Consider the following 25383-nt stretch of genomic DNA (forward strand, 5'->3'; position numbering starts at 1 on the left):
AAATAGGCAAAATGGCCCCTAGGAAACGCAAAACATGGTGTTGTAGCCAAAAGGTCTGCTCAACTTTTTCATCAAATGTTAAAGATGAACCTAAAATCAAGTTTACTACGAGTCTTGATAGAAACTTCATCAATGTTAAGTTCGGTGAAAATACTGTGTCTTGTCTGGTTGATAGTGGAGCAAGCATTTCTTGTATATCTAATCATTTGTTAAGACAAGTAGCTCCAAAGGCAAACATTATTCAATCAAGTATTGGTGCTATAATTGGAGTGTGTGGTGAAAGACATGCGGTGTTAGGTGAAGTTATTCTTGATGTGAATATTGAAGGACTGGTTATGAAACAAAAGTTTAGGATTTTTGAGACTCTACATGCCAAAGCTATTCTTGGAATGGACTTTTTAAGAGCGAATAAGGTGAAAGCTGACTTTGCAAATATGAAAGTGACAATACCAGCTCCGAGAGCATGCAAATCAGAGGCTACAAGGGACAGTGCGTATGTTGGGAACATTACTGTAAGTGCCTTCCAAGACAAAAACACTCCTGCGGCATTTGCTGCCACAAATTCAGAAGTCATCATACCTCCACATAGTGAAACAATTATTCCTGTTAGCATTGCAAAATTCCCAGAAGGATCTATACCGCTACTTGAACCAATGTTGAACCTGATGAGGGCCCATTCTTTAGTCGGTGGAAAAACAATATGTGTAGTATATAAAGCCAGAGGTACATGCAAGCTCATGAATCCAACAAGTTTACCGGTATTTCTCAATCCAAGAACTGTCATAGCCAAGGCGCAACAAATTTCCAAATCCAATATCCATGAAATATCAGAAGAAAACATTAACCATATATTTGCCGATAACAAATCCCCTCCATCAACCGAGCATTACAAGAAAATAGTTCAAGACTTAGGCATCAACCTCGGGAAAACTGATCTTACTGAGAACCAAATACAACAGTTGTATGAATTGCTAGGAAAGAATAGGGATATTTTTGCAAAGGACATGTCAGAACTTGATGAAACACACATGCATTACCATACAATCCACACAAATGATGACAAGCCTGTGAGTTGTGCTCCTTACCGACAATCACCGGAAATGCGTCGGAAAACTGATGAGATTCTTGACGATATGCTGAAGGCCAAAATCATCGAGGAGTCAACATCACCATATCATGCGCCAATTGTGATGGTAAAGAAGGGCAACACCAATGAGTACCGCTTCTGTGTGGACTTTAGGAAACTGAATAAACAAACCGTTCCAATATCCTTTCCAATTCCAAACATAACAGACGTCTTTGACACAATTGCTGATGCAGAACCAGAAATTTTCTCCAGTGTTGATTTGCGTAGCGGATTTTTCCAGGTCCCACTAGACCCACAGACCAAGCACAAAGCAGCATTTATAACTCACCAAGGAATATACAATTTCCGACGCCTACCAATGGGTTTGTCCAATTCAAGTCTGTCATTTCAAGCACTTATGTGCAAAGTACTGAAAAGTATGAACTTCAAGCAAGCTTTAGTTTATATTGACGATGTACTGATATTCTCCAAGAACTTCACAGACCATATGAAACATTTAGAACAATTATTTTCCCATCTGAGGAGTGCCAATTTGAAACTTCATCCAGCAAAGTGTGCTTTCGCAACAAAAACTATCAAATATTTAGGACACATCATCTCAAAAGACGGAGTTAAAGTCAGCCCTGAAAATGTTGAAAAATTGCATAAGTTTGCTCGTCCAACAAATGCTAAGCAGGTCAAGAGCTTCTTGGGAATGGCTAATTTCTACAGAAGATTCATTGAGGGATATGCCAAGATAGCAGCACCTTTGAACAAACTTCTAAAGAAAGACCAGCGATTCAAGTGGACTCCAGATTGCCAGAGAGCCTTTGAAATTCTAAAGAGAAAATTGACTGAGGCCCCAATTTTGGCCTACCCTTGTTTTGACTTGCCATTTAACCTCACAGTTGATGCCAGTGACTATTCCTTAGGATACATATTGTCTCAAGTACAGAATGGTAAAGAACATGCTATTGCATACAATGGAAGAGCTCTACGTGGAAATGAACTTAAATGGCATATCACGGAAAAGGAGGCCCTAGCATTAGTTGAAGGTATACAGCATTTCCGAGAATATTTAGCAAACCAGGGATTTACAGTATATACAGACAACATATCAGTAAAATACTTACAGAGCCTTAAAGATTGTCAAGGAAGACTAGGAAGATGGAGTTTAGTACTACAAAGCTACAATTTTGAAATAATTCACAGACCAGGAAAACTAAACCCCGCAGATTACTTATCGCGACAAGAATATGCTAAAGAACAGCCAGAGTCAACAGAAGAGACACAGGTCTACGCAACTGAAACAGATGAACAGCGTACAGAGACCACCTTCATATATGATGGAGAAGACGAAGAAGTGGTAATAGCAAGCCTACAGGAAGAAAAAGATGTTCCACTTCCAGATTTAGTAAATCTTCAGAGATCCTGTCCTGAATTATCAGACATGTACCAGTACAAGCTTCTCAACATAGTTCCAGATGACCCGGAAAAGGCCAAGACATTGGTGGCCGAGGCATACAACTTTGAGATAGATAAAGGGGTACTGGTACATTTTTACGTCAAACGTGGGAAGAACACTCCGCGAGATATTCGCCTTGTGAAACAAGTAGCCATTCCAAGGGTTCTGCGTGACGATGTTCTTCGCTCGTATCATGACTGTGTACTAGGGGGACATCAAGGATTCGACCGCACATATGCTGCACTACGGAGCAAATACTTCTGGTCATCAATGTACCAGGACATCCAGCAGTATGTTCGATCCTGTGTGACATGTCAACAATCAAAGCGTGACTTCCATGCTCGACGACCACCTCTGCATCCCCAACCAGTACATGATGTGCTTGATCGATGGCATATGGACATTTTAAGTGGCCTACCAACCACCAAAAACAAGTATATGCACATACATTTAGTTGTGGACAGCTGCTCAAAATGGTGTGAAGCCTTTCCTCTACGGACCCAGGAAGCAACGGAGGTAGCAGAAATCTTCTTTCAACAAATCATCACAAGATTTGGTGCGCCTAGAGTCCTGATCACAGACCGGGGAAGAAACTTCACTTCCAACTTGGTAAAAGCACAAGTGGCATAACCGTAGCCACAGTGGCATAACCAGAGACTTCTAAATAGTCCAGCCACATATGAAGATTTCATATATAACTGTACATGAAACAAACCTTTACACTGAATTTACAATTGGATTAATGTTACTTCTTATTTGTTATCTCTGAGTTGAAAGGAACTTTATACACAAATAAACAAACAGAAAACTTACATGCAACACAACACAAACTTCAGGCAGTAAGAATCGTGGAACTGCACCCGTATTATTATGTGCAAGCTGGATCAACAAACCCTAGATGGCACACATTATCTGCAGCACGAGATTCAGCTATAAAGTTCTATTTGAAACAATGCGAAATTGCCAATGAAGCAAAACTTAAAGCTAAAAAATTAACAATGCAACGCACACTGGATGAAATGAGCGGCACAAAGCGTACGATTCATCCAGATGTTTATATATTAACCCAGCACATCATTGAAGTTGACTGCAAAAACGATGGCACTTTCATGTATCTAGTCAGCTACGAAAACCAACAATATGCACCGGAATGGACAAAAACGGAAGATGTTCCTCCGGCTCTACTTGAAAATTTCTGCAATATCTTAAAAGATGACTTTGAAGTAGATGCTGTAGTATTTTTCGTTCAATGACTTACGATACATTGCACTATTGTTAAGTTGCAATTAGTTTTTTTTAAATTACATTCTTACGTTTTGTTCAAAAATGTGAGGTATTTATTGTTATGAGCAGATCTGATTTTTCCATAAAGTGAAAAGTATAGGTCTATGTTCTTTTTCATTTGTACCACTTACATTGTTCCACATCATATGGTGGGCCACAGTTTTTGATATGGTAAGGGCAAGCCCTTCAGTTTGATCACCGTTGGCCACAAGTCTTAACTATAAATTTGGGCGAGCTTCTATTGCATCTGACATTGGTATCTAAATTTTTCAAAGAGCTATCTAAGCACTCTATAGTGTTTTTTTTTTCTATTTTTTACCGGCTTATGTTATATTGCTTAGTTTAGGTAATAAACCACTAAAGTTGTGTACATGATCTAATTCTCTCCGTCTCAGAATCCCATTTAAAAGTGAGGAATCGCACATGATTTTCAGGGGGAAAACTGTATATCCAGGTTGGTACTCTCAGGGCAGAAGCTTAGCGACATTGTTTATTTTTTGCTTTTACATATATATCAGATGGAATATATGATGAAATTATATGATGTAAATAGCCAGGGTACCCAACTTGTAAATATTGTAAATACTGAAAAGATTAGAAGACAAGTGTGTCTGCATACCTACAATGCATACAGGCTAATTAATTATTATGTTTGGGACAAACATATTCCAAGCAGGGGTGAATATGTAGTAAGGCAAATTTAAGGTGAAATTATTTATGTATTTTTTTAATGCATAATTCTTCATTTTGCTAAAATTGCTAATTGTTTAATATTGCAGTTGTTGTTGTTGTTGTTTTTATGTATCAAAAGACATCTTGAAACTATTTCAAAAGTATTCTGCAGTTTCAGTTTTAATCTCTTGTGTTTGGTTAAAGAAATTAGGTTCTTTTGGAGTGTGATAATATGGATTGAGTCTGGACTATTGTTGTTTTTGCAATTGTTTAATCTTGTTTTGGCTTACTGTTTATTCAGTAATTTTAGCACATTTCTTTGTATGGTGCAGTGAGCCACCTGACACCTAGACATCAAAGTTTTTAGAGTAATTAACAAGTCTTACTCTCTTTTCTTATTTGCATAATTATATTATAAGTTTTAATTGGCCATAGGGCCCTTTCCTTTTTTGTTAAAGGTATTTTAATTGGTTGAATTTAATATGTTCCCTCCTACCATTTTATCATTGGGTGAGGACATTTTTGTAAATAGGTACTTATAGAGAATTTTAGAAGAAAAGAAAAAAGGACTTTTCTGGATTTTTGACTTTCAATTAGGAAACACCTGAATTCTTCTAAGTGGCATAACCGTAGCCACAGTGGCATAACCAGAGACTTCTAAATAGTCCAGCCACATATGAAGATTTCATATATAACTGTACATGAAACAAACCTTTACACTGAATTTACAATTGGATTAATGTTACTTCTTATTTGTTATCTCTGAGTTGAAAGGAACTTTATACACAAATAAACAAACAGAAAACTTGAACAAGTCTCTGTGTTGAAACTACAGCAGCCAAACAGAATCACTCTAAGGCTGACCAACGGTGTCTGTTAGCAGGGACTAAGAGCGAGGAGGCACAGGGGCTCTACCGAGTTAATTCCCCAATTATTCGGAGTACCCCCTGTGACCGCGTTAGCGGGCTTGCGCCCAAGTCTTAGCGAAAGACTGCGCATCAGGATTGCAACCCCCCCCCCCCCAAGGAACCTGACGCCAGTTCAGCCCTGTGACAAATCCCCTGGAATGGTCTCAAGAATTATGGCATTATTTAATTTAATTAGATCAAGATTTTCAGTTATTTATTATGTCAGTATTACAAATTAAATTGAATGTTTTGCTTGCAAAATAAAATAATTATTAAATATGTTTTAACTGACAAATACAATTAGATAATATTACTTCACAATTCATTTTTTTTTCAATGCCATGGAAAAGTAATATTAATTATGCATTTATTTGCTATAAATGACCAGAAATAAATACCAGAAAAATTGATTGATTAATCAATCAAAGAATAAAATCATTGCAGGAAATGATGGGGCCAATTAACTTAATATTCAGTTTTTGATTTTTATGGATAGAAAAAGCAATAAATGACTATCATGAAAGGTTAAATTATAATTTTACTGGTTTAATGAATAAACAGAATTGGTAAGAAAAACATATATATATATACAGTTTAATACACATCATGAATACAGGCTGGGATTATATTGACAACAAATATTCCTAGATTATGATCAAATGTTTATTTATAAAGCCTTTAATGGACATTGATCATAGGTAGAAACAGTCAAACACATAAAACGCAAAATGGTGCATAAATGGAAGTTTTATTGTACAATTAGCTTCAGAGATTATCCTCTTGAGCGATTTTAAGTCCAAGACGTGCTTGGTTTCCATTGGATCAAGCTAACATTAAGCCCAATTTCTGCAACATCTTGCAGCTGGCAAAGAAAAAACAATTTTATGTTTAACAGCCCTTATCCTAATCACTCTTCTTGCAGAAATATTGTTTAAACCCTATTGATTTGATTAGTAATTTTTGGAAATGTACAGACTAAAATGTCTTATTTATTTTGATGATATCAAAGAAAGAAAAACTTTTGACCTCTTTTTTTGGTTTAACTTCTTTTCCTGGAAACGATCAATTCATGTTTTTGGCCTTAATGTCACATGACGATTTAAGAATGATGTGTAACAATTCTGGTTTGGCCACGACTTTGTTTTTTGACATGAAAACTTGACTTAAATTGAGAGCCCAAGGCTTGAATTTAATAGTTTTTATTCAGTTGTGTGTTAATTTTATTAAAATTATGAGAATTACATCTCCAATTGGTATGTTGATATTTTTTGCATTATTAACCATTCCATGAATTATGCATAATGTTATAGTATAAACAATTAGACATTCAACATTATCCTGAAATTTTGCCACATGAACAAAAATGTAAACAAAACCTTTCAAAATACACTGATTTGGACATGATTTATACAATGATCAATGTTGTTGTTTTTGTTGGTATTGCTGTTGTTGTTGTTGTTGTTGTTGTTGTTGTTGTTGTTACTGTTTTTGTTGTTGTTGTTGTAGCTTCTGTTCCATTCATTCTGTTATATCTTTTGTGACAATTGGTCAGCTGTTGGTCTGGAAATCTGACCCTTGGGTTTGTTAAATTTCATCGAGGTTTCCTTTAATATACCGTATTATATCATGCATAGGACGCACTTTTTTACCCCCAATTCTCGTCTTAAAAATTGCCTGCGTCCTTTCTATGCTATTAGAATTTCATCTGGGTTTTTTTTTTCGAAGTCCGTTTCAGGTCGAAAATATCGGACTGGGGAAGAACACGGTAATAGTAAGTATCTGTACTGCGTCACCGAAGAGAACAACTGACATAGGTTAAATCACGCAAGTTAACACACGCAGAAATATATTAAATGTTTACTTTAAAATGATTTATTGAGAAATAAATTGAAAACAAACATGAGTGTTTACTTTTTTACAAAAGGGACGCTACTCACAAAAACTCGATGTGAGTCAGCACTTTAACTGGATTGAGTAATAACGGCAACGGAAAATCGGGAAAGGAGGTAAATATCAATTAATCGTTGTTCATGATTTTGATGTTTCGATATTTTACAAAACATTTTGTTGTATGTTTTAAAAAATTGATAAAGGAATGGGCATAACGCAAGGTAGCATTATTGTCACTATCAAATCTTTTCAAATGTGCGAAGATGTGTAAAACACCCGCTGTCTGTCATTAGAAAAACATCAATAGAACAAACTATTGCGATGGTGATACCGTATGGTTGTTTGTTCGCACATTACCCAACGTGCCTTCCGCTGGCAAGGCTAATTACCGACACGCATTAATTATGCCGACATGCTTTAATCCGCGCAGCGACAAGCCTTATCAAAACAATCATCAGTTTTGACAATACACAGTTTAGCTGCGATTGCCACGGTTGACTGTCATTCAGAAGGCATGTCGGGACTATTGCAACAGTTGACTGTCATTCAGAAGGCGTGTCGGGACTATTGCAACGGTTGACTGTCATTCAGAAGGCGTGTCGGGACTATTGCAACGGTTGACTGTCATTCAGAAGGCGTGTCGGGACTATTGCAACGGTTGACTGTCAGTCCGAAGGCGTGTCGGGACTATTGCAACGGTTGACTGTCAGTCCGAAGGCGTGTCGGGACTATTACAGCATTTGTATAAGTCTTATAATATGCGTGAATGTTCTCAAAATGTCAAGACTTATATCAATGTTGTGTACGCTAAATTACCGAAATACGACGATTATTATCGAAATACACAAGACAGTTATCGAAATATGCCTTATATACAATTTTTGTTTTGTTTTTTACTTCAATATATGTTATAAATACTTTACCGACCTCAATTTTTCGGCTCCGAATTTGACATTTTTCCGCTGCGTCCTATCTTATATATTAAGGGTTTTTACCCGTTTTTTGCCTGCGTCCTATCTATGCTAGCGTCCTATACATGATATAATACAGTACCTTTTTTTAGTTTTGTCTGAAAACTTGAAGGTTTTGCTGAACCTCTGGGGGGATGCTAAAAGACCCAAAAGTTATGGGTTTTGCTGAACCTCTGGGGGGATGCTAAAAGACCCAAAAGTTATGTTTTTTAAGAATCAATGTAAAATATTTCTGAAAATTTTCATAAACATTTATGATATTTATGATGGATAGAAATGAAATGATTTCTATAAATATGAAGATAAAAAGGGGGCGAGTGGTTGAGAAAGAAAGGTTTTGACCGTAGCACCGGACTTAAACTCTGTATCTCTTGGTCTAAAGTCAAGGACCTTATTTACTGCAACATATGGGACATAATTTTATGCAGTTCGGGTTTAATATAAGCATATAACGTATTTCATCATTGTGGCAGAATATGTCAACATTTCAATGTGTTCAGGTTTGTTTTTTTGCTGAATTGAATAAGCAATCACTTCTATCTTCTGTTTTCGTTATCAGTTATGTAGCCTTATTCAACCTGTAATTAATTTTTTCATTCCTAATAAAAATAAACACATGCTCTGCAAAAGCCCAGAATACCCTCTTAGACTTCCTATTGGTTCTTTGGTATTATTAAGAAGGAGTGCACCAAGCAACTCCATCGAAGGCAAACAATTAGCAGTATTCATTTAACCTTGTCACTGTCAACCAACAGATCAATCCTTTATACATATATTACATGTATATCAGTTCATTTAAATGTCAGAACTCACAGATGATATGAGATTATTTTCGCAGCTTTTCCTATTATTAGTACTCACCCATGTTCTTAGAACACCGGCTCGGTTTTAAGGGTAAGTTTTACCTCTATTGATGACTCATGTCAAGCCTTGATCGGTTCTTTGAATCTTGTCCGTTTTTCAAAGAAAAATGTTCATTAGTTGGCGCCCAGAAGGGCGCTGACTATATTTGATATTACTTTAGAAATATTCCAACTAAGGGACTAGTTCATAAATTGCAGAACAATGCTTTCAATAGTTTCCACGTTGCATGATATAATATGAAGTTTAGTATATTTTATAAAATTTTACACTTCAATTGATAATGAATACTTAAATCATAATAGCTCAGCTTATCATTTTGAAAATTTTGATTTTTAATACCAACTCAATCATAACAAGTCGGCCATCTACGAGATAGATACAGGCGGAGGTGTTCCGATTGATATCAACTTCCGCTCAAATAGATGAAGGTAACACGGTAATATTATATAAATATTGACTGCCTTGAGGGTGACAGTGCATATTGTCAACCTGAGGTAAATACTGTCGACCGAGGCGAAGGTGATACAGACTTTAAGTAAAATACTATCAGTAAATCCCGTATTCGTACCGTATTGCCAATTTCATATGTTCTATAGAAGTGAGGTTTTATAATTAGTGCATTTTAAGGTTGCAATGCCAGTTTTATATTAATCATAATTTTTCACATACAAATCCAACATGGCAGCGTATTTGTAGCGTATTTTCAATTTCATGACGTCAGAGGGTGACAGTGCGGCAGAGGGTGATAGTGCGGGGTGATAGTCGAAAAATATTGCCCTGGCGTTTTTACTATATGTTCTATAGAAGTGAGGTATAATAATACAATATCCTTTATGTTTGTAAACCTCCTACGCAGTAATCTCCCTTGGTGACAGCAAAAATGCCGAGTTTTGAAAAATTAACATTGAGCTAAATGGTTTGTTTAAAACAAAATCCATTCGAAAGAATGAACTCCAGATAATTCCCTCTTGATGTATAGTTTTTTTATCCCCGTTCTATATACTCATATGAGTGAAATGTGTTACAAAAACTTATACAAAATATAAAGCAAGGAATTCACATAACATGCCAGTACAAATAAAAGGTGAATTCATGTTATTGAAATCTATGTATTAGACTATTGACTCTAATTATTCCGAAGAAACGTATGTATATTTTTGGTATAATTTAGTTTTAACCGGAGGATTAGCTTGGAAAAAAAACCCCAGACTCTCTATAATTCCGGGCTTAAACTGTTGTAACAATAATATTAACCATAATTTCATTCAAGCATATGTACACCCAACATAAAAAAGATATTATCATTGAAATAATTACAATTTTTAGTTATCTGCATACACGTTTTTCTTCTAATTTCATCGCGCCAACTTGATGCTATGCATCAACTTTTTTTTGTGTTTTATCTGATGGTGTCATCGATGGAAGGCAGCGGAGGTGTGCAAACCCTAAGCCATAGTTAAAAATTGTTATGTAAAATATAAGTACACGTTTGATCTAATTTACCTTGATAATGCTTTCTTAGTTGAGCATTAAGTTCTTATCAAAATTAATATTTATCAAAATTGGTAGCAATGTTAAAAGGTGTAATATCTTAATGATGTTTGATAGCAATTGCCATGTAATGCACCACCCACTTTGGAGTGATACTCTGCCCTTGAATTTTCAAAAATTGTATGTCTTTGTTTTTAAACCTTGTTCTTTTTTGTCTTTAAAAGAGAGTGCTTGTAGCAGGCGGCATATTCAATTCACGGAATTGTTGTGTTGATTTTGTTTTAAAAAAACATTTATTTTTTTGTTCTATTATCATGTTGGATTTGCTTAAGGTGACGCTTGTATTCAAAATCAATACAAAAACATGTATAACAAACATAATTTTTGAGTGATAAACCTTTAATTACTTACTTAATAATGTATTTATGGATAATATTAATTAGGTACTGATAACAAGATTGTAACCGTGTATTTAATAGCTTGAAACTCACAAATATTAAATGAGTTGTGGGTCCTAAAATATTTACAATGATCAAATATCAGGGCATAAGGTAGAAATACTGTTTTCGGCACCTTTCTTTTAATTTAAACACAGAATCCTTCAGAAGAACCACTATTTTCAATATTTATTCATCCTTTTTCGGTAAATTAAAACAATTGTTTTAATTGTGGTATATCTCAGTTGGGAGTTTAAGAGTAATCTTTAAACACCCTATGAGTTTAATTGCAATTCATGTAATCTATAACCAACTCCATTTATGGCAAATTTCTACCAACAGGTCAATCCTTTATATATATATATATTCCACGTATACTAGTTCATTCAAATGTTAGTACTAGCACATACATACTGATAATATGAAATTATTTCCACAGTATAGAAACTGCTGCTGTTCGCCCACGTCTTTTACAGAAGTATGAGGCCACAAGCTGGGTTTTAATATATATTTAATAGTACATTCAAATGTGAGTACTAGCACATACATACTGATTATGAAATTATTTTCACAGTATAGACTTGCTGCTGTTCGCCCACGTCTTTTACAGAAGTATGAGGCCACAAGCTGGGTTTTAATATATATTTAATAGTACATTCAAATGTCAGTACTAGCACATACATACTGATTATGAAATTATTTTCACAGTATAGAAATTGCTGCTGTTCGCCCACGTCTTTTACAGAAGTATTAGACAACATGCTGGGTTTTAAGGATGAATTTTACCTCCACTAATGCCTGAACTCCGCTGGTGTCAATAATGGCCATGGAGACTTGCAAAACTCCCAGTGTTTGACCATAAAGTAAAAATATTCACATGAGACCCGCTACTAAAATGTTACAAAACGGCAATTCATATTAAGGCTGTCTAAATATCAAATAGCATACGACAAAATATCAAAAGATCTAGAATTTTTGTTAAGAGTGCATTTTAGATTTTTAGATCACAAATTAAAAACTGAAAATGTTCCTTGCAAATTCTAATAACACGTAGCTACATGTTTTAAATTAACGAAAAACCTGTTTCAAGATAAAAAAAAAAACATTACTGCTTGGGACTTCCAATTTGAAAAAAGTGATCACACATTACAATCATTCAATTTGAAAAATTAGGGCCTCACTATGTTTCACAAGACCCATAACTTTTAAATAACTTACACATTTTTAAGTTACGCCCCTTGAACAACTGCGAAAAACAGAAGACCATTGAGAATCTGCTGACAGTGGTTTTGTTACAGATTTGGGATTTTTGTTATTAAAAAATCTTAAAACAGTACATAATACTCCTTCTACCATGACTTTTATTTTGGTCGAGCATACATACACATCATATGTGTACATGTCAAGTTTGTATATTCAATATTGAGTCATGATTTTAAGGCCTGGGGTAGTATTCAATATTCAATTTAAGTTAATCGTTTGGACATACATCACTGACTTCATTCAATATATTGGTCAGTTTTTGATATCAAGTAATCTAATTAGCTACATCATTCTTAGATCCAATATTTAGTACCAGCCCTTTTACCTGTTTCAATCAGATATAACGATAATCGATTCTGAGATTATGCAATTGATTATTGACGACCTCAATCATAAACAAAATCTTTTTCAACAAAACTTGATCATCTTTCCTACTCACAAAAGTTATTTTAGTCCTTGCAGTGTTACATGAAAAAACTCATTTATGACCAAAAGCTTCACTATGAAAATATCAATGAAATCTCCATTTTGTTTTAACATTACTTGAAGCATTCATTCTAGCATGTCAGTTCTTTGGAAAAAAAGTTTAAGTTTTGACATGGCCTTTGCATCATTGTTGGCGTCCCAAAACTTTCAATGTACGGTAGCCATAACTTAACCTTTCAAGATATTCAAATGAAACTTGGTACACATGTTGTCAGAGATATAAAAAAAAACATGTATTAAACGAAGTCCCACAACTCTGGCTTCAAATTATTATCCTTGATAGTTTGAAAAATTAAGGGAAATCTAAAACTAAGCCATAACTTAATAACATTTTTGTTTTAGTGTTCAAGATAATTACATGAAATTTTGTATGCATATTACTGGTGAGAATGTGCACATGTGTAACAAGCCAAGGCACATGACTCTTGCTTTTATAATTGCGAGTTATATTGTCCCTAATTCAACATTTTAAAACTGACCAGTGATGTGTTTGCTCAGAGGTGCTCTTTTTTATGTTAAAAAACAATTAAATGCTTGAACCCTTTTTCAGATAGAAGGATGAAACTGCAGCTTCTTTGTCTGTTAGTGGTGGTAGCAAGCGTGTGGGCTGCCCCAGAGGATATCAACCACGGCACTCCAGTCAAGCATGGAAAACAGGACCATGAAAAGGATGGGCACCATAACATCCACTTTGATCATGAGGCGATATTGGGTAAGTTGTTTACATTCAATTTGTGATATTTTTGAATCCTATTATTGTGTTTCCATGAAAGATGAAAAAAGTTCAGGTATTGTGAAAGCCTTTCATGGCGTTATTAGCACGCAAAAGCTCTTAACTTTGCCATATCTCAAAAACTGTTCCAAGATATAAAAAAAGGTAACAAAAGTTCAAACTTTCCAGACAGGAAACGCATATTCATTCCTTGCACAATATATATTACGTTATATACGTCCTCCCCAAAGAAAACTATTTTTAGTCTGAAATGTTGCATTCTGATGTTATTTGTTCATACTAAATCTCTGATATTGATGTGAAAATGTTCACTTTGACAATTACTTTGGGTGTGGTTGGGTGCTTCTTGCAATCTGCTGTTGATGGGAGTAGGTGAGTGTGTTGCAGTAAAGTCTTATCGCTATATAATAATAAATCCCCCTGTGTTTCAGGTTCCTATAAACTTGAACAGGAGTTTGATGAACTAGAACCAGAAGAGGCCAAACGAAGGCTCGGACTTCTTTTCCAGAAAATGGACAAAGACCATGATATGTTTGTGAACAAGGATGAACTTGTAGACTGGATCATGATGTCTTTTAAGTAGGTCATCCATCTCAATAAAGGTTTTTATTCCTCATAAATCATGAAAAACAGGATGAGCTAAGCACACTATTTTAACATTAGTATGCTTTGTGTAATATTCTCATTTTGAAGAGCTCTAAGACCTTTAGAGAAAGTTATCTTTATCATGTAATCACTATTTTTGATTTTGTAATATTAAGTTCAAGTTAATATTTGGTTAAATGTAATCAGATATTTACCCTTGTTTCACTGAGTATTTGCCATGGAAATGACCTGCTGTAAACTAAATTATTTTCTTAAGATTTCAATGTAGCATTTCTTCTACTTTATACCTTATGAGATTTTTATGCCCCCGAAGGTCCGTCTGTCCGTCCGTCCGGCTCTCTAACTTTCCCTTGTATGGACAGATTTTAAAATAACTTGCCACATGTGTTCCACATACCAAGACGACGTGTCGCGTGCAAGACCCATGTCCCTACCTCAAAGGTCAAGGTCACACTTAGTGTTTATTCACAATGGAGTGCTGCATATAAGGACATAGAGCATAGGTTGTCGTTTCCGGGCTGTTACTTTCCCTTGTATGGACAGATTTTAAAATCACTTGCTACATGTGTTCCACATACCAAGACAACGTGTTGTGTGCAAGACCCATGTCCCTACCTCTAAGGTGAAAGATACACTAAGTGTTTATTCACAAGCAAATTCTGAATATAAGGACATAAAAGTGTAGGTTGTCAAGTATGGGTGGCATTTTTTTATGTTCAGAGGCAATTTAAAATAACTTGCCATATGTATTTGACACGTAAAGGCAAGATCAACTTTTCATGTACTGACCGTGTTTATAGATCAATGTCACATTCGGGGGCATTCGTCACATACTGTGACAGCTCTTGTTAAAAGAAAAATATTGATAATTGTCTTTACAAAAGCATATATATTTGACAATAAACATTCTAATTTTTGTGTGTAGTATGGCTGCAATAGATTCACACGCAGTGTCCAGTGTCCCTATTGTGTGTTTATTAATCATGCAATATTGGATATAGACATTCAACAAGTTTGAAATAAATCATCTTTTGTCAGGTTACTTGACGAGGAGGAGGCTGTTGAGGATCTGGAAGAAAACGACCAGGACGGGGACGGTCAGCTCACCTGGGTTGAGTACCTAAAGGGCCACTTTGCGTACACTCCCGAGGATATTAAGGAAATGAGGAAAAACGGTCGGGATGACATTCAAACGTTCCTGCTGGTTAGTTAGAGTCTAGTATATCTGATACTGAAAATATTCCCTGCTTTTTGACCTCAAGTTCAGTTGACATGGATTGTATATTCAATTGGTCACAGATACGTTACACATTCGATGATATTCAGGAGATTCGAGAAAGTGGCAAAGATGATATTTAGACATTACTTTTGTAAGGTAGAGACTTTCAAATATACGTTCAAATAATTGACCCTGTAACTGAAGCTCATTCCTATCATTAAGATCGAAATTAAGCTATTGGAGGAACGTTCTTTTTAGCACGTCTGCAAACAAGTTTATATAAAAACACCATTGTCTTAGCCTTGGAATCATCTCGATCACTGTATAGAAACTGTTTCGTACCATATTTTCAAGGTTACCCTTCAGTTAATAGCGTGTGTATATTGAAGTATCCTTGTTATTTATCCACACTCTACTGCATGTATATTGCATGGTAAGAGCTCTGTCTACTGGTTACCGTTCCTATATGACAATTAATGAATGAACAAAAACAAAGGGCTGCTTTCCAATATGGTACAAGTGAACTTGCATAAAGCAAGTGAAGTATTCAAAGCTTAAGTCAGATCATAGTTTAAAAGTGCCTTAAGTCCCTGTGACTGGTTCACCCTGTGACTTGTTCACCCTGTGACTGATTCACCCTGTGACTGGTTCACCCTGTGATTGGTTCACCCTGTGACTGGTTCACCCTGTGATTGGTTCACCCTGTGTCTGGTTCACCCTGTGATTGGTTCACCCTGTGACTGGTTCACCCTGTGATTGGTTCACCCTGTCATTGGTTCACCCATGTGACTGGTTCACCCTGTTACTGGTTCACCCTGTGACTGGTTCACCCTGTGATTGGTTCACCCTGTGACTGGTTCACCCTGTGATTGGTTTACCCTGTCATTGGTTCACCATGTGATTGGTTCACCCTGTGACTTTTCATCCTGCGACTGGTTTACCCTGTGACTTTTCATCCTGTGATTGGTTTTTGGTTTGGATTGGTTTTTCGTAATTGGTTTTCCCTGTGACTGGTTCTGTGCTTGGATAACCCTGTGACTGGTTTTGTGCTTGGATAACCCTGTGACTGGTTCTCCTTATGACTGGTTAAATCTGTGATAAGTTGACTGTGTGATTGGTTAACCTTGTAATTGGTTAAACCTGTGACTGGTTCACCCTGTTATTTGTTCACCATGTGACTGCTTCTCCCCGTGACTGGTTCACCTGTGGACTGGTGACTGGTTCACGCTGAGCTTGGTTAACTCTGTGACTGGTTTTCCCTGTGATTTTTGCACCTAGTGACTGGTTCTCCCTGCGACTGGTTCATCTGGTATGTGGTTCTTACAATGCCTTTGAGCCAAAAGCAGTGATAAGTAGGAAAGAAATGCATTATTATTCTACTTGGGTTCATTTTTATTGAACATTGCAGTTATTGTCAAATATGTGCATGCATTAATATGTATAAAATGATAAATGGTAAAACTTTTGTGAATTTTACTTTTAATAATAAAAAGATATAAAGAAAGATTTAATTACCATAATTTTAGTTGATTAATCAAGATAAAAGTTCTGCGAACAAATACTTTTAAAAAATTATTTAATTCCATAAATTTCTCACAGACAGTTGATGAGGAAGAAAGAAAATTCAAGGCTGCTGACATGAATAAGGATGGAATTTTGACCCGTGAGGAGTTTGTGGCCTTCTATCATCCATACAACTACGAACACATGCACATTATCGAGCTGCAGCGAGTAATGCGGGAACATGACAAGAACAAAGATGGCTTCCTCTCACTTGAGGAGTATCTTGGGAGTAGTAAGTATCTTGCAAAAAAAGTTGTATTCACCTGTTTTACACTTGTCCCAACATTTTCAGCTGGATTTTCATTGAAAATTCCAGGTTTTAAAATGGCGAAAATCAGGCTGGCAGAGGCCGGGGTTATGGTGTTATAATTTTGTGTTATTTTCCATCACATATATTCAACAGTTTTGATCATATCTTCATGAAACTTGGTCAGAATATTTATTGGAATGATAATTTAGACCACTTGGATTATGGGTCATCTTGGGTCAAAAACTAAGTCACTTGGTCAAATATGAAGACAGAATTTGTGTCAAAGTTTCTTATTCCTTTAACAAGGTCATCATTATTCATCCAATCTTTATTAGGTTGCCCCGGTGTGAATATCGGGTCAACAACTAGGTTGCCCCAGTGATAATATCGGGTCAACAACTAGGTTGCCCCAGTGTGAATATCGGGTCAATAACTAGGTTGCCCCGGTGATAATATCGGGTCAATAACTAGGTTGCCCCGGTGTGAATATCGGGTCAACAACTAGGTTGCCCCAGTGATAATATCGGGTCAACAACTAGGTTGCCCCAGTGATAATATCGGGTCAACAACTAGGTTGCCCCAGTGATAATATCGGGTCAACAACTAGGTTGCCCTAGTGATAATATCGAGTCAGCAACTAGGTTGCCCCAATGTGAAAATTTGGTGAGCAACTAGGTTGCCCCAATGATAATATCGGGTCAGCAACTAGGTTGCCCTAGTGATAATATAAGGTCAGCAACTGGGTTGGCCCAGTGATAATACTAAGTCAGCAACTGGGTTGCCCCAGTGTGATTATCGGGTCAACAGATGGGCTGCCCTAGTGATAATTTTGGGTCAGCAACTGGGCTGCCCCAGTGATAATACTGGGTCAGCAACTAGGTTGCACCAGTGTGAATATCGGGTCAGCAACTACATGAATGTTGCCCCAGTGTGAATATCGGGTCAGCAACTCTAGGTTGCCCCAGTGTGAATATCAGGTCAGCAACTGGGTTGCCCCAGTGTGAATTATGGGTCAGCAAATCTAGGTTGCCCCAGTGTGAATATCGGGTCAACAACTAGGTCGCCCCATTGTGAATATCGGGTCAGCAAAACTATGTTGCCCCAGTGTGAATATAAGGTCAACAACTAGGTTGCCCCAGTGTGAATATCGGGTCAACAACTAGGTTGCCCCAGTGTGAATATCGGGTCAACAACTAGGTTGCCCCAGGTGAATATCAGGTCAGCAACTAGGTTGCCCCAGTCTGAATATCAGGTCAGAAACTTGGTTGCCCCAGGGTGAATATCGGGTCAACAACTAGGTTACCCCAGTGTGAATATCGGGTCAGCATTATTTACTTTTTTCCCATAAACCTACATCCTGCTGCAAAATCCCATTTGTCAAAATAAAATCTGGCTTTAATGTGGTTTGTGCAGTAACGCCTTGTCATGCAAAACTTTCAAGAACAAATAATTGCAAATTGAAGACACCTCAAACAAGAGCCACATAAAACAGAAACATAATTAAGACTACTGTAAGTCTCATCATCTAAACATGCCTATAAAAAATATTATACAATGTAATTGACTGATGACGAGGCGTATAGAATGTCAAGATGACTTCGAGGTGAATTTAAATTTTTGTAGTCCATTAAACGGGATAAACACAGATATCACCTGTCTATTGGTGATATCTAAGTGTTTTATTATGTGCATATAGTTATAATCTTGCTAAACACTCTATTTCCATTGAGTGCGCCCCATAACACTATGCTTAGAAAATTACAAAACAGATGGTAATTTTACATCGGGTCGCTTATTTTATCATCATGTACAATTTTAATGATGTCACATCCAGAAATGTAATGGGTTTCTTGATAAAATGCTACTTTTTGCCAATGCATATCATTTCCTATGCTACAACATGTATGTCATGTGACAGCCTCTATGCCAATGAAAAGGGTGAAAATATACTAAACATATAATATTAAAGTATATTTGTACATTATTCTGGGATATTAGCGGCATCACTCTAATTTTTCGAGCACCTGAGCCCTTTCATCAGCAATAATAATGAGGGGACCTTTCATGCACACAGAAACCCCCTCAGGGACTAGACTACTTGGGTAATACTGAATTCAGGATTAAGAGCTCCCAATTTACAGTTTGCTTAAAAGTTGTAAGGTTTTTGTTTTGCTGAACATTAGTTAGAAGTACCTGGAAAAGGATATTCTGTAAATGTATTATTAGACATGCATGCCCTAATAGACACCCAGGGGTTCTTTCAGTGGGTCAGTTTTCTGATTCATGACATGAACAATGAATACTTAAACGTTAAACTCAAAAAAATGTGATAAATTCCGATAAAATTGTTAAAAGTTGTGAATAGATGTATTTTAGTCTAACCATTTAGTGGACCATTTTATTCATTTACTATGCAGGGTATGTTTACAGCTATGATTGAGCTGACAGATACTGGTCATTTTTTTATGTATAAATGCCTAAAATTCAGCTGATTTCAAAAAGTTGCTGAATGGGTAGAAATGGCTCTTTTGTGGGCAGGATTCTCAAAAATACACGGGCCCTGTGCATTTAATAGGTCATATATACGGAACATGGCTTTCAAAACACTATCAAATTGATTCTAGGCCTATTCACCCGGCTTGAGGTATAAATCCCTCTTACTCAAACACAATTTTCAAGGTCGGAACTTCCAAATGTTACTCTTATGATTCAAAGAAATACGTTTTGGCTATATTTTTCTTGATCATCCTCATTTATTTTGTTTGTGTCGTATAAACAAAGCCATGACCTATTTTGTAACAATATGCACACTTCCTTAGCGTGAATAATGTTATTAGGTAGACACGAAACAGGAAGCATAAATTCAGTTTGATTCAGGTTTAACTGGTTTGTAAATTAAAAGCAAATTAACGTCTTCACATAATAATGATATATTCCAATTGAAAAGCAATAAAGTAATTTCCCAATTTCCTGAATAAGCGTCAGCTTTGTTCCCCTAGTCAGTTTTTGTGCATTTCTCGTGAAGGTAATTATGTTGAGCACAATGTATTACTACTCTAGAAATTATTACTTTTATCATAAATCACACGAGTATTCTTTATATAATGATTCACGTGCATTTCTCGAAATAAATCCTTTAACAGTTTTAATTTTTCATTAAAAAATAGTTCAACAATATAGTCTGCTTAACAGATTAATTTTATTCAAGCTAAGCTTGTCTGCGAAAGTCATGAAATGCTAATTTTTCAGATTTTTTCGAAGCTGGATTGTCATCATGCTTGTCTGCGTCTAATGAGATTTCATTACATTGACATTCATTGTTTTTAAATATTTATAAAGTCATTAAGTTCGAGCATCAGTAACAGGGTTTGCAGGTAATTTACGTAAGCACTTTTGAAATTAGAACCATAACCGCCCTCGCTAATCAGCATCTTTGTTTAATAAAAGAATGTCATGAAATTTTATGCAATCCATTGCTATCCAATGCAATGTGCTTACATTTTTTTGTCCATGGTTATCATCTTACTAGCAAATGACTCCAATTGTCTAACAGGTATGAATGTTTATAACAGTTTAGTTTGGCATTGTGTTGGTTATAACGTACATACAATGACCTTAGATAATGTCTAGACAAATGGTACATCAATTATTCAAGTATTTAACCTGGTTAATAACTATGGAAAGGTTATGGTCAGGGGAGCTTCAGAAAAGATACTTTTACTGATACTATAAGGAGTGTTGTATACTATTCACTGCTTCTGTGATCAGGACTGTTCACTGCTAACATTTTCAGAACAATTCACTGCAACTGTTTTCAGAACTGTTCACTGCAACCATTATCAAAACTATTTATTGCTAAAGTGGTCAGAACTATTTACTACTACCATTTTTAGAACTATTCACTGCTACCAATATTAGAACTATTCAGAATTGTTTATTTCCATTTCAAGCCAAATAAGTTTGTCTGTTTTCTAGGTATATCATAGCTTGGTTTTGTCATTTTCATCAGCGTTGTGCATAACAATAAGACTTGGCGGTAACAGTTCAATATATTCAAGTAAAACTTGGTTATCATGTTGCCATAGACATAGGAAGGCCCATAACTCCGGTTTTAATAATTGTTGAGTTGTCCATTGAAAGACTAAAAACAACATATGAACATAAGAGCATTAAATTCCCCCCTCGGCACTCTTGTATGAGCCTTACACATATATTTAGGATTTTTTATGAAACCTTATATGAACACATTCACATTTGTGTTGTGATTTCACTTTGCATGTAAAAATCGCCTATATTTTATACTTCAGAAAGTTCAATTATTGCTTCATTTGTTCACATTGTTATTTACAGATTCACAAGACAAAGATTGGGAAATCGTGGAAAAAGAGCGATTTGCTGAGTTTGATCGTAACAAGGATGAGTTGCTGAATTTCGATGAGATAAAACCATGGGTGTTGACCGATAATCGGGATGAGGCGGTCGAGGAAGCAGAGCATCTCTTTCAGACGGCAGACCTTAACGGGGATAATCGTCTCACGGAGCGCGAGATGGTGGATGCTCACGAGGAATTTGTCGGCAGCCAGGCAACTGATTATGGACATCATCTACATTTCGTTAAGCATGTGGATGAGTTGTAGTTCTTTCAAAGGGTGCAAAGCAAATCTTTTGTATTTGCTAGTTTGTGGATATATAAAATGGTGTATTTTGAAAGGATGAAAATATGAGTATATTTGTGTAACTTATGATTATTTGTTGGGTAAATTGTACCAGTTTTGTGTAATTTTTTAATTGTCTGTTCAAGTATTAAGCATGTATACGTTTGTTTGAATTTGACTGTTTGTTTTTATCCAGTCATACGTACGATTGTTATTCCAGTTATATATGCACAGATATAAATGTGCTGTAAACATTGAACAGATATTTTCACAGGTATTGATTTATGCATTTGATCCACAGACCAGAAATATTGGATCGTATGAACAAAATTTAGAATTTTGCGGTTCATAAAACAACTTTTTAACGATTTTTTTAAAACATTTTATGGACATCATTTCAGATGTCTACAAGAACTAGAGTTGCCTGACATGACTTGCATGTTTTTTAATCTTGTTTTATAATGAATGTTGGTGAAAATTTGTACATTGTGATTGTTTATGAGTTGTTTGCTAATAACAGATATATATTTTGTATTGAATAATGCATTATACATGTAGCTCTGATGATGGACCAATATATTCCTGTTACTGTTTCCGTGACAATTGAGAAATGGCCAACATATCATTGTTTCTGGTTTGGTTATGAATGCAATAAAGTTGAAACCTGTTGGGGCGAACTGACAGGGACCTGGAAAAACATCTTGAGCCTTGGGAAATTCGAGCCAAGCGTGAATCAATAGTTAAGTAAAATGAAATTGATCCTTTACATTCTGATTCAGTTTGAGAGATCGAGGAAATTGAGGCAAGCAAGTTCGAGGCAACAGGATTCGACTGTATTTGAGAGTTACACATGTACTATAAACTAAGCAATACCAACAGTTGGACAAATTTCATATTGGCACCAAAGTCGCTTTAAATACATAAAATTGTGCAAGTTAATGTCTATAATTGATTGTTGACTTTTTATAAAGCAAATTTAGTCTGTGTATTGTTAAGTAAAACAAACCAACAAAAAACGATGTTACATTTTCTTAGTATTTGTGCATTTGCCTTGACTTCTATCAGTGCATAGGAAGATCTCAAAATAATCCACTTCATAAAAGAAATAGTTGACTAAATGGTTGTTTCCGTTTTAGGCTTTCTAAATCAGAATTAATCCTGCAATTCCATTGGGGAGTAGATCTTGGACAGTCATGATTTTTGCCATGTTTATGCAGACAGATGCATAAAAAAAACATTATTCTGACAAAATCATAAATAGAGCATAATTATTTTCTGCTGAATAGTAGTTCATTTAAATGCCAAATAAGAGCTTTAATTTGAATAATTATTGTTTAAAATTTTTATTAAAACATTCAGCAGAATAATTGATCACAAATTAGCTCATTTGAAGCGAACGTCCAAGAACTAGAGTTTGACCATAATTGTTTACCTTATTTCTAACTACAGAAAATAGAGATATAATATTCCATTTCAGCTTATTTTAACAAAAGGAGCTGAAATTCATCTCAAGAAATCAGACTGGTATCTTGAGAAAAATTCAAAATGTGTCCATGATCTTCTCCCCTCCCGATATAACTTCTATTTCATTTATTAGTCTTGATCAATTTGATGGACGTTTTTCCATTTGGTAATTTTCTCTGGAATTTTCTGGTTATCTACCTGTAAACAGCGAAACTTTTGTCATATTTTTCCCCTTAAAAATATAAAAAGTATTTGTATCATGATATAACAATTGGTTTGATATATTAGGAGCTGATTGTTCAGAACTTCGTTAAAAATAACAACATTGTTAATGTTATTATTGTTAACTTTCGTTAATTTATACTTCTGAAAGTTACATAGACACACTAAAAATATGCAGTACTGTACTACTAACAAGATTCAAGTCAACTGTTTCAGCTGTACCTAGGAGCATATCATAGAAAAAATCACATTTGAAATTTGACAACAGTTTTGTTAACATTGTTGTTAACAATGATGTTAACTTTATGGAAGTTGTTAACTTTATGAAAGTTCTAAACAATCAGCACTAGGTCTTAGTTAACTTCATGATTTTACTGATGCCAGTATTTGTACCGCATTATAAGATGCTATTTGAAATCCTAACTTCATACTTAATAAATACCACATCTCATTCACAAAATTGGATGTACATGTCTGTTATACATGTATTGATTTGTAATTCATGACACTGAATAATACTTTTTACAAATATATGTGCAATAATATGTTGTGTTGATATGTTGTGGCAACATATATGTGTGAAAATTTAAGATGGTGCTGCTGGCAATTTCAGTATTGTAACATGACAATGTTTAACAACGTTTAACATAATGATGAATTGCAGAGTGTATCTGTATCTTCATGGTTGTATTTCTTTATTTTGAAAGCAATAATTGCTTTACAGAAATGGTAAAATAATACACTCTTGGGCCATTGTATCAAAGCTATTAAACTATGATTGCATCCTTGAATCGATATTTCTGAGTAGTTATAATATCTATTAAAAAGCTTACCTCTTTGTGTGTTATTTTACAAGAAATTTGTCTGATGTTTTCAAGTTTTTTTAACCATTTTTGAAAATGTTTCATTTGTTTTCTTCCATACATTAATTTTGCATCAGAACACTAAGTATGCAGAGCTAAAACATTCAATAACTAGCTATTCACTTATACCGCATGCTCGTTATTGAACGTTGTCTTTGACAACATGGTTCTAAACATTTAAATCTCCTGATTGCAAACATACACTGGCACTGAAGCCCTCATGTATAATAGAAATAACTCGGGTTGTTGGTGCTGTAACAACTGGAAATTTCTGACATTCACTCAATGTTTAACTAAAAGTATTGATCTAAGACTACATTTATTTTATTGTATGCTCGTTGATGAAATGGCCTAAGAAAGTGTAGTTACTTGCTGTTTTGAAATCTTTTATTAATATTATTTTTTGACAGATATATTGGATATGTGTTTATGTTCTTGGCAAAGTGTAAAATAACTGAAACAACCAACAATAGTAGGTAAGGATATCTTTTACATATGAAATCACCATGGTTATTTCCTTTGATCAAATTTACATGTTTTATTTTTCTGGATATATTATAGCTAATAAACTATAGATCATTCTTCCGATTTTCCTTTTTTTAGCTCATCTTTTTAGATCACCTTATCCGTAGGCCGAGGGTGAGCTATTAGGATCGATGAATGTTGGTCTTCTGTCGTCCGTCCACACTTAGTTTGTTAACACTCCAGTGGTCACATTTTTGCCTCAATGCTCACAGAACTTGGTCAGGATGTTTGTCCCAGTAATTACTCGGACAAGTTCGATTATGGGTCATCTGGGATGAAAAACTAAGTCACATGACCCAAAAATAGAAAAAAATTGTTAACACTCTAAGAGGCTTCTTTTTCCGTCTAAATGTCCTGGAAATTTGTCAGAAAGTTTTTTTCGATGATTTCTAGCTCAAATTCGAATATGGGTCATCTGGGATGAAAAACTAGGTCACAGAGCCTAATTATGGATAAACTTTGTTAACACTCTAGAGGTAACATTTT

General features: G+C 35.3%; 1 protein-coding gene across 3 annotated transcripts in view; it reads left to right on the forward strand.

Moving 5' to 3' along the window:
* LOC128213511 (calumenin-like) overlaps positions 1–24953 on the forward strand; it is a 28133-nt gene extending 3180 nt beyond the window's left edge. For 2 of the 3 annotated variants that reach the window (XM_052919279.1, XM_052919277.1), the window contains exons 2-6: positions 13348–13509; positions 13962–14109; positions 15175–15340; positions 16955–17150; positions 21519–24953. In XM_052919279.1, coding sequence (XP_052775239.1) covers positions 13356–13509; positions 13962–14109; positions 15175–15340; positions 16955–17150; positions 21519–21805 — 951 coding nt within the window. In that variant the 5' untranslated portion in view covers positions 13348–13355 and the 3' untranslated portion in view covers positions 21806–24953. Of the gene's footprint in view, positions 1–6611; positions 6649–13347; positions 13510–13961; positions 14110–15174; positions 15341–16954; positions 17151–21518 lie in introns of those variants that run through there. The other variant, XM_052919278.1, reaches the window with a different exon arrangement.
* The last annotated feature ends 430 nt before the right edge of the window (positions 24954–25383 follow it).

Source organism: Mya arenaria, chromosome 13, assembly GCF_026914265.1.
Source record: "Mya arenaria isolate MELC-2E11 chromosome 13, ASM2691426v1".
In the NCBI taxonomy this organism is placed as follows: domain Eukaryota; kingdom Metazoa; phylum Mollusca; class Bivalvia; order Myida; family Myidae; genus Mya; species Mya arenaria.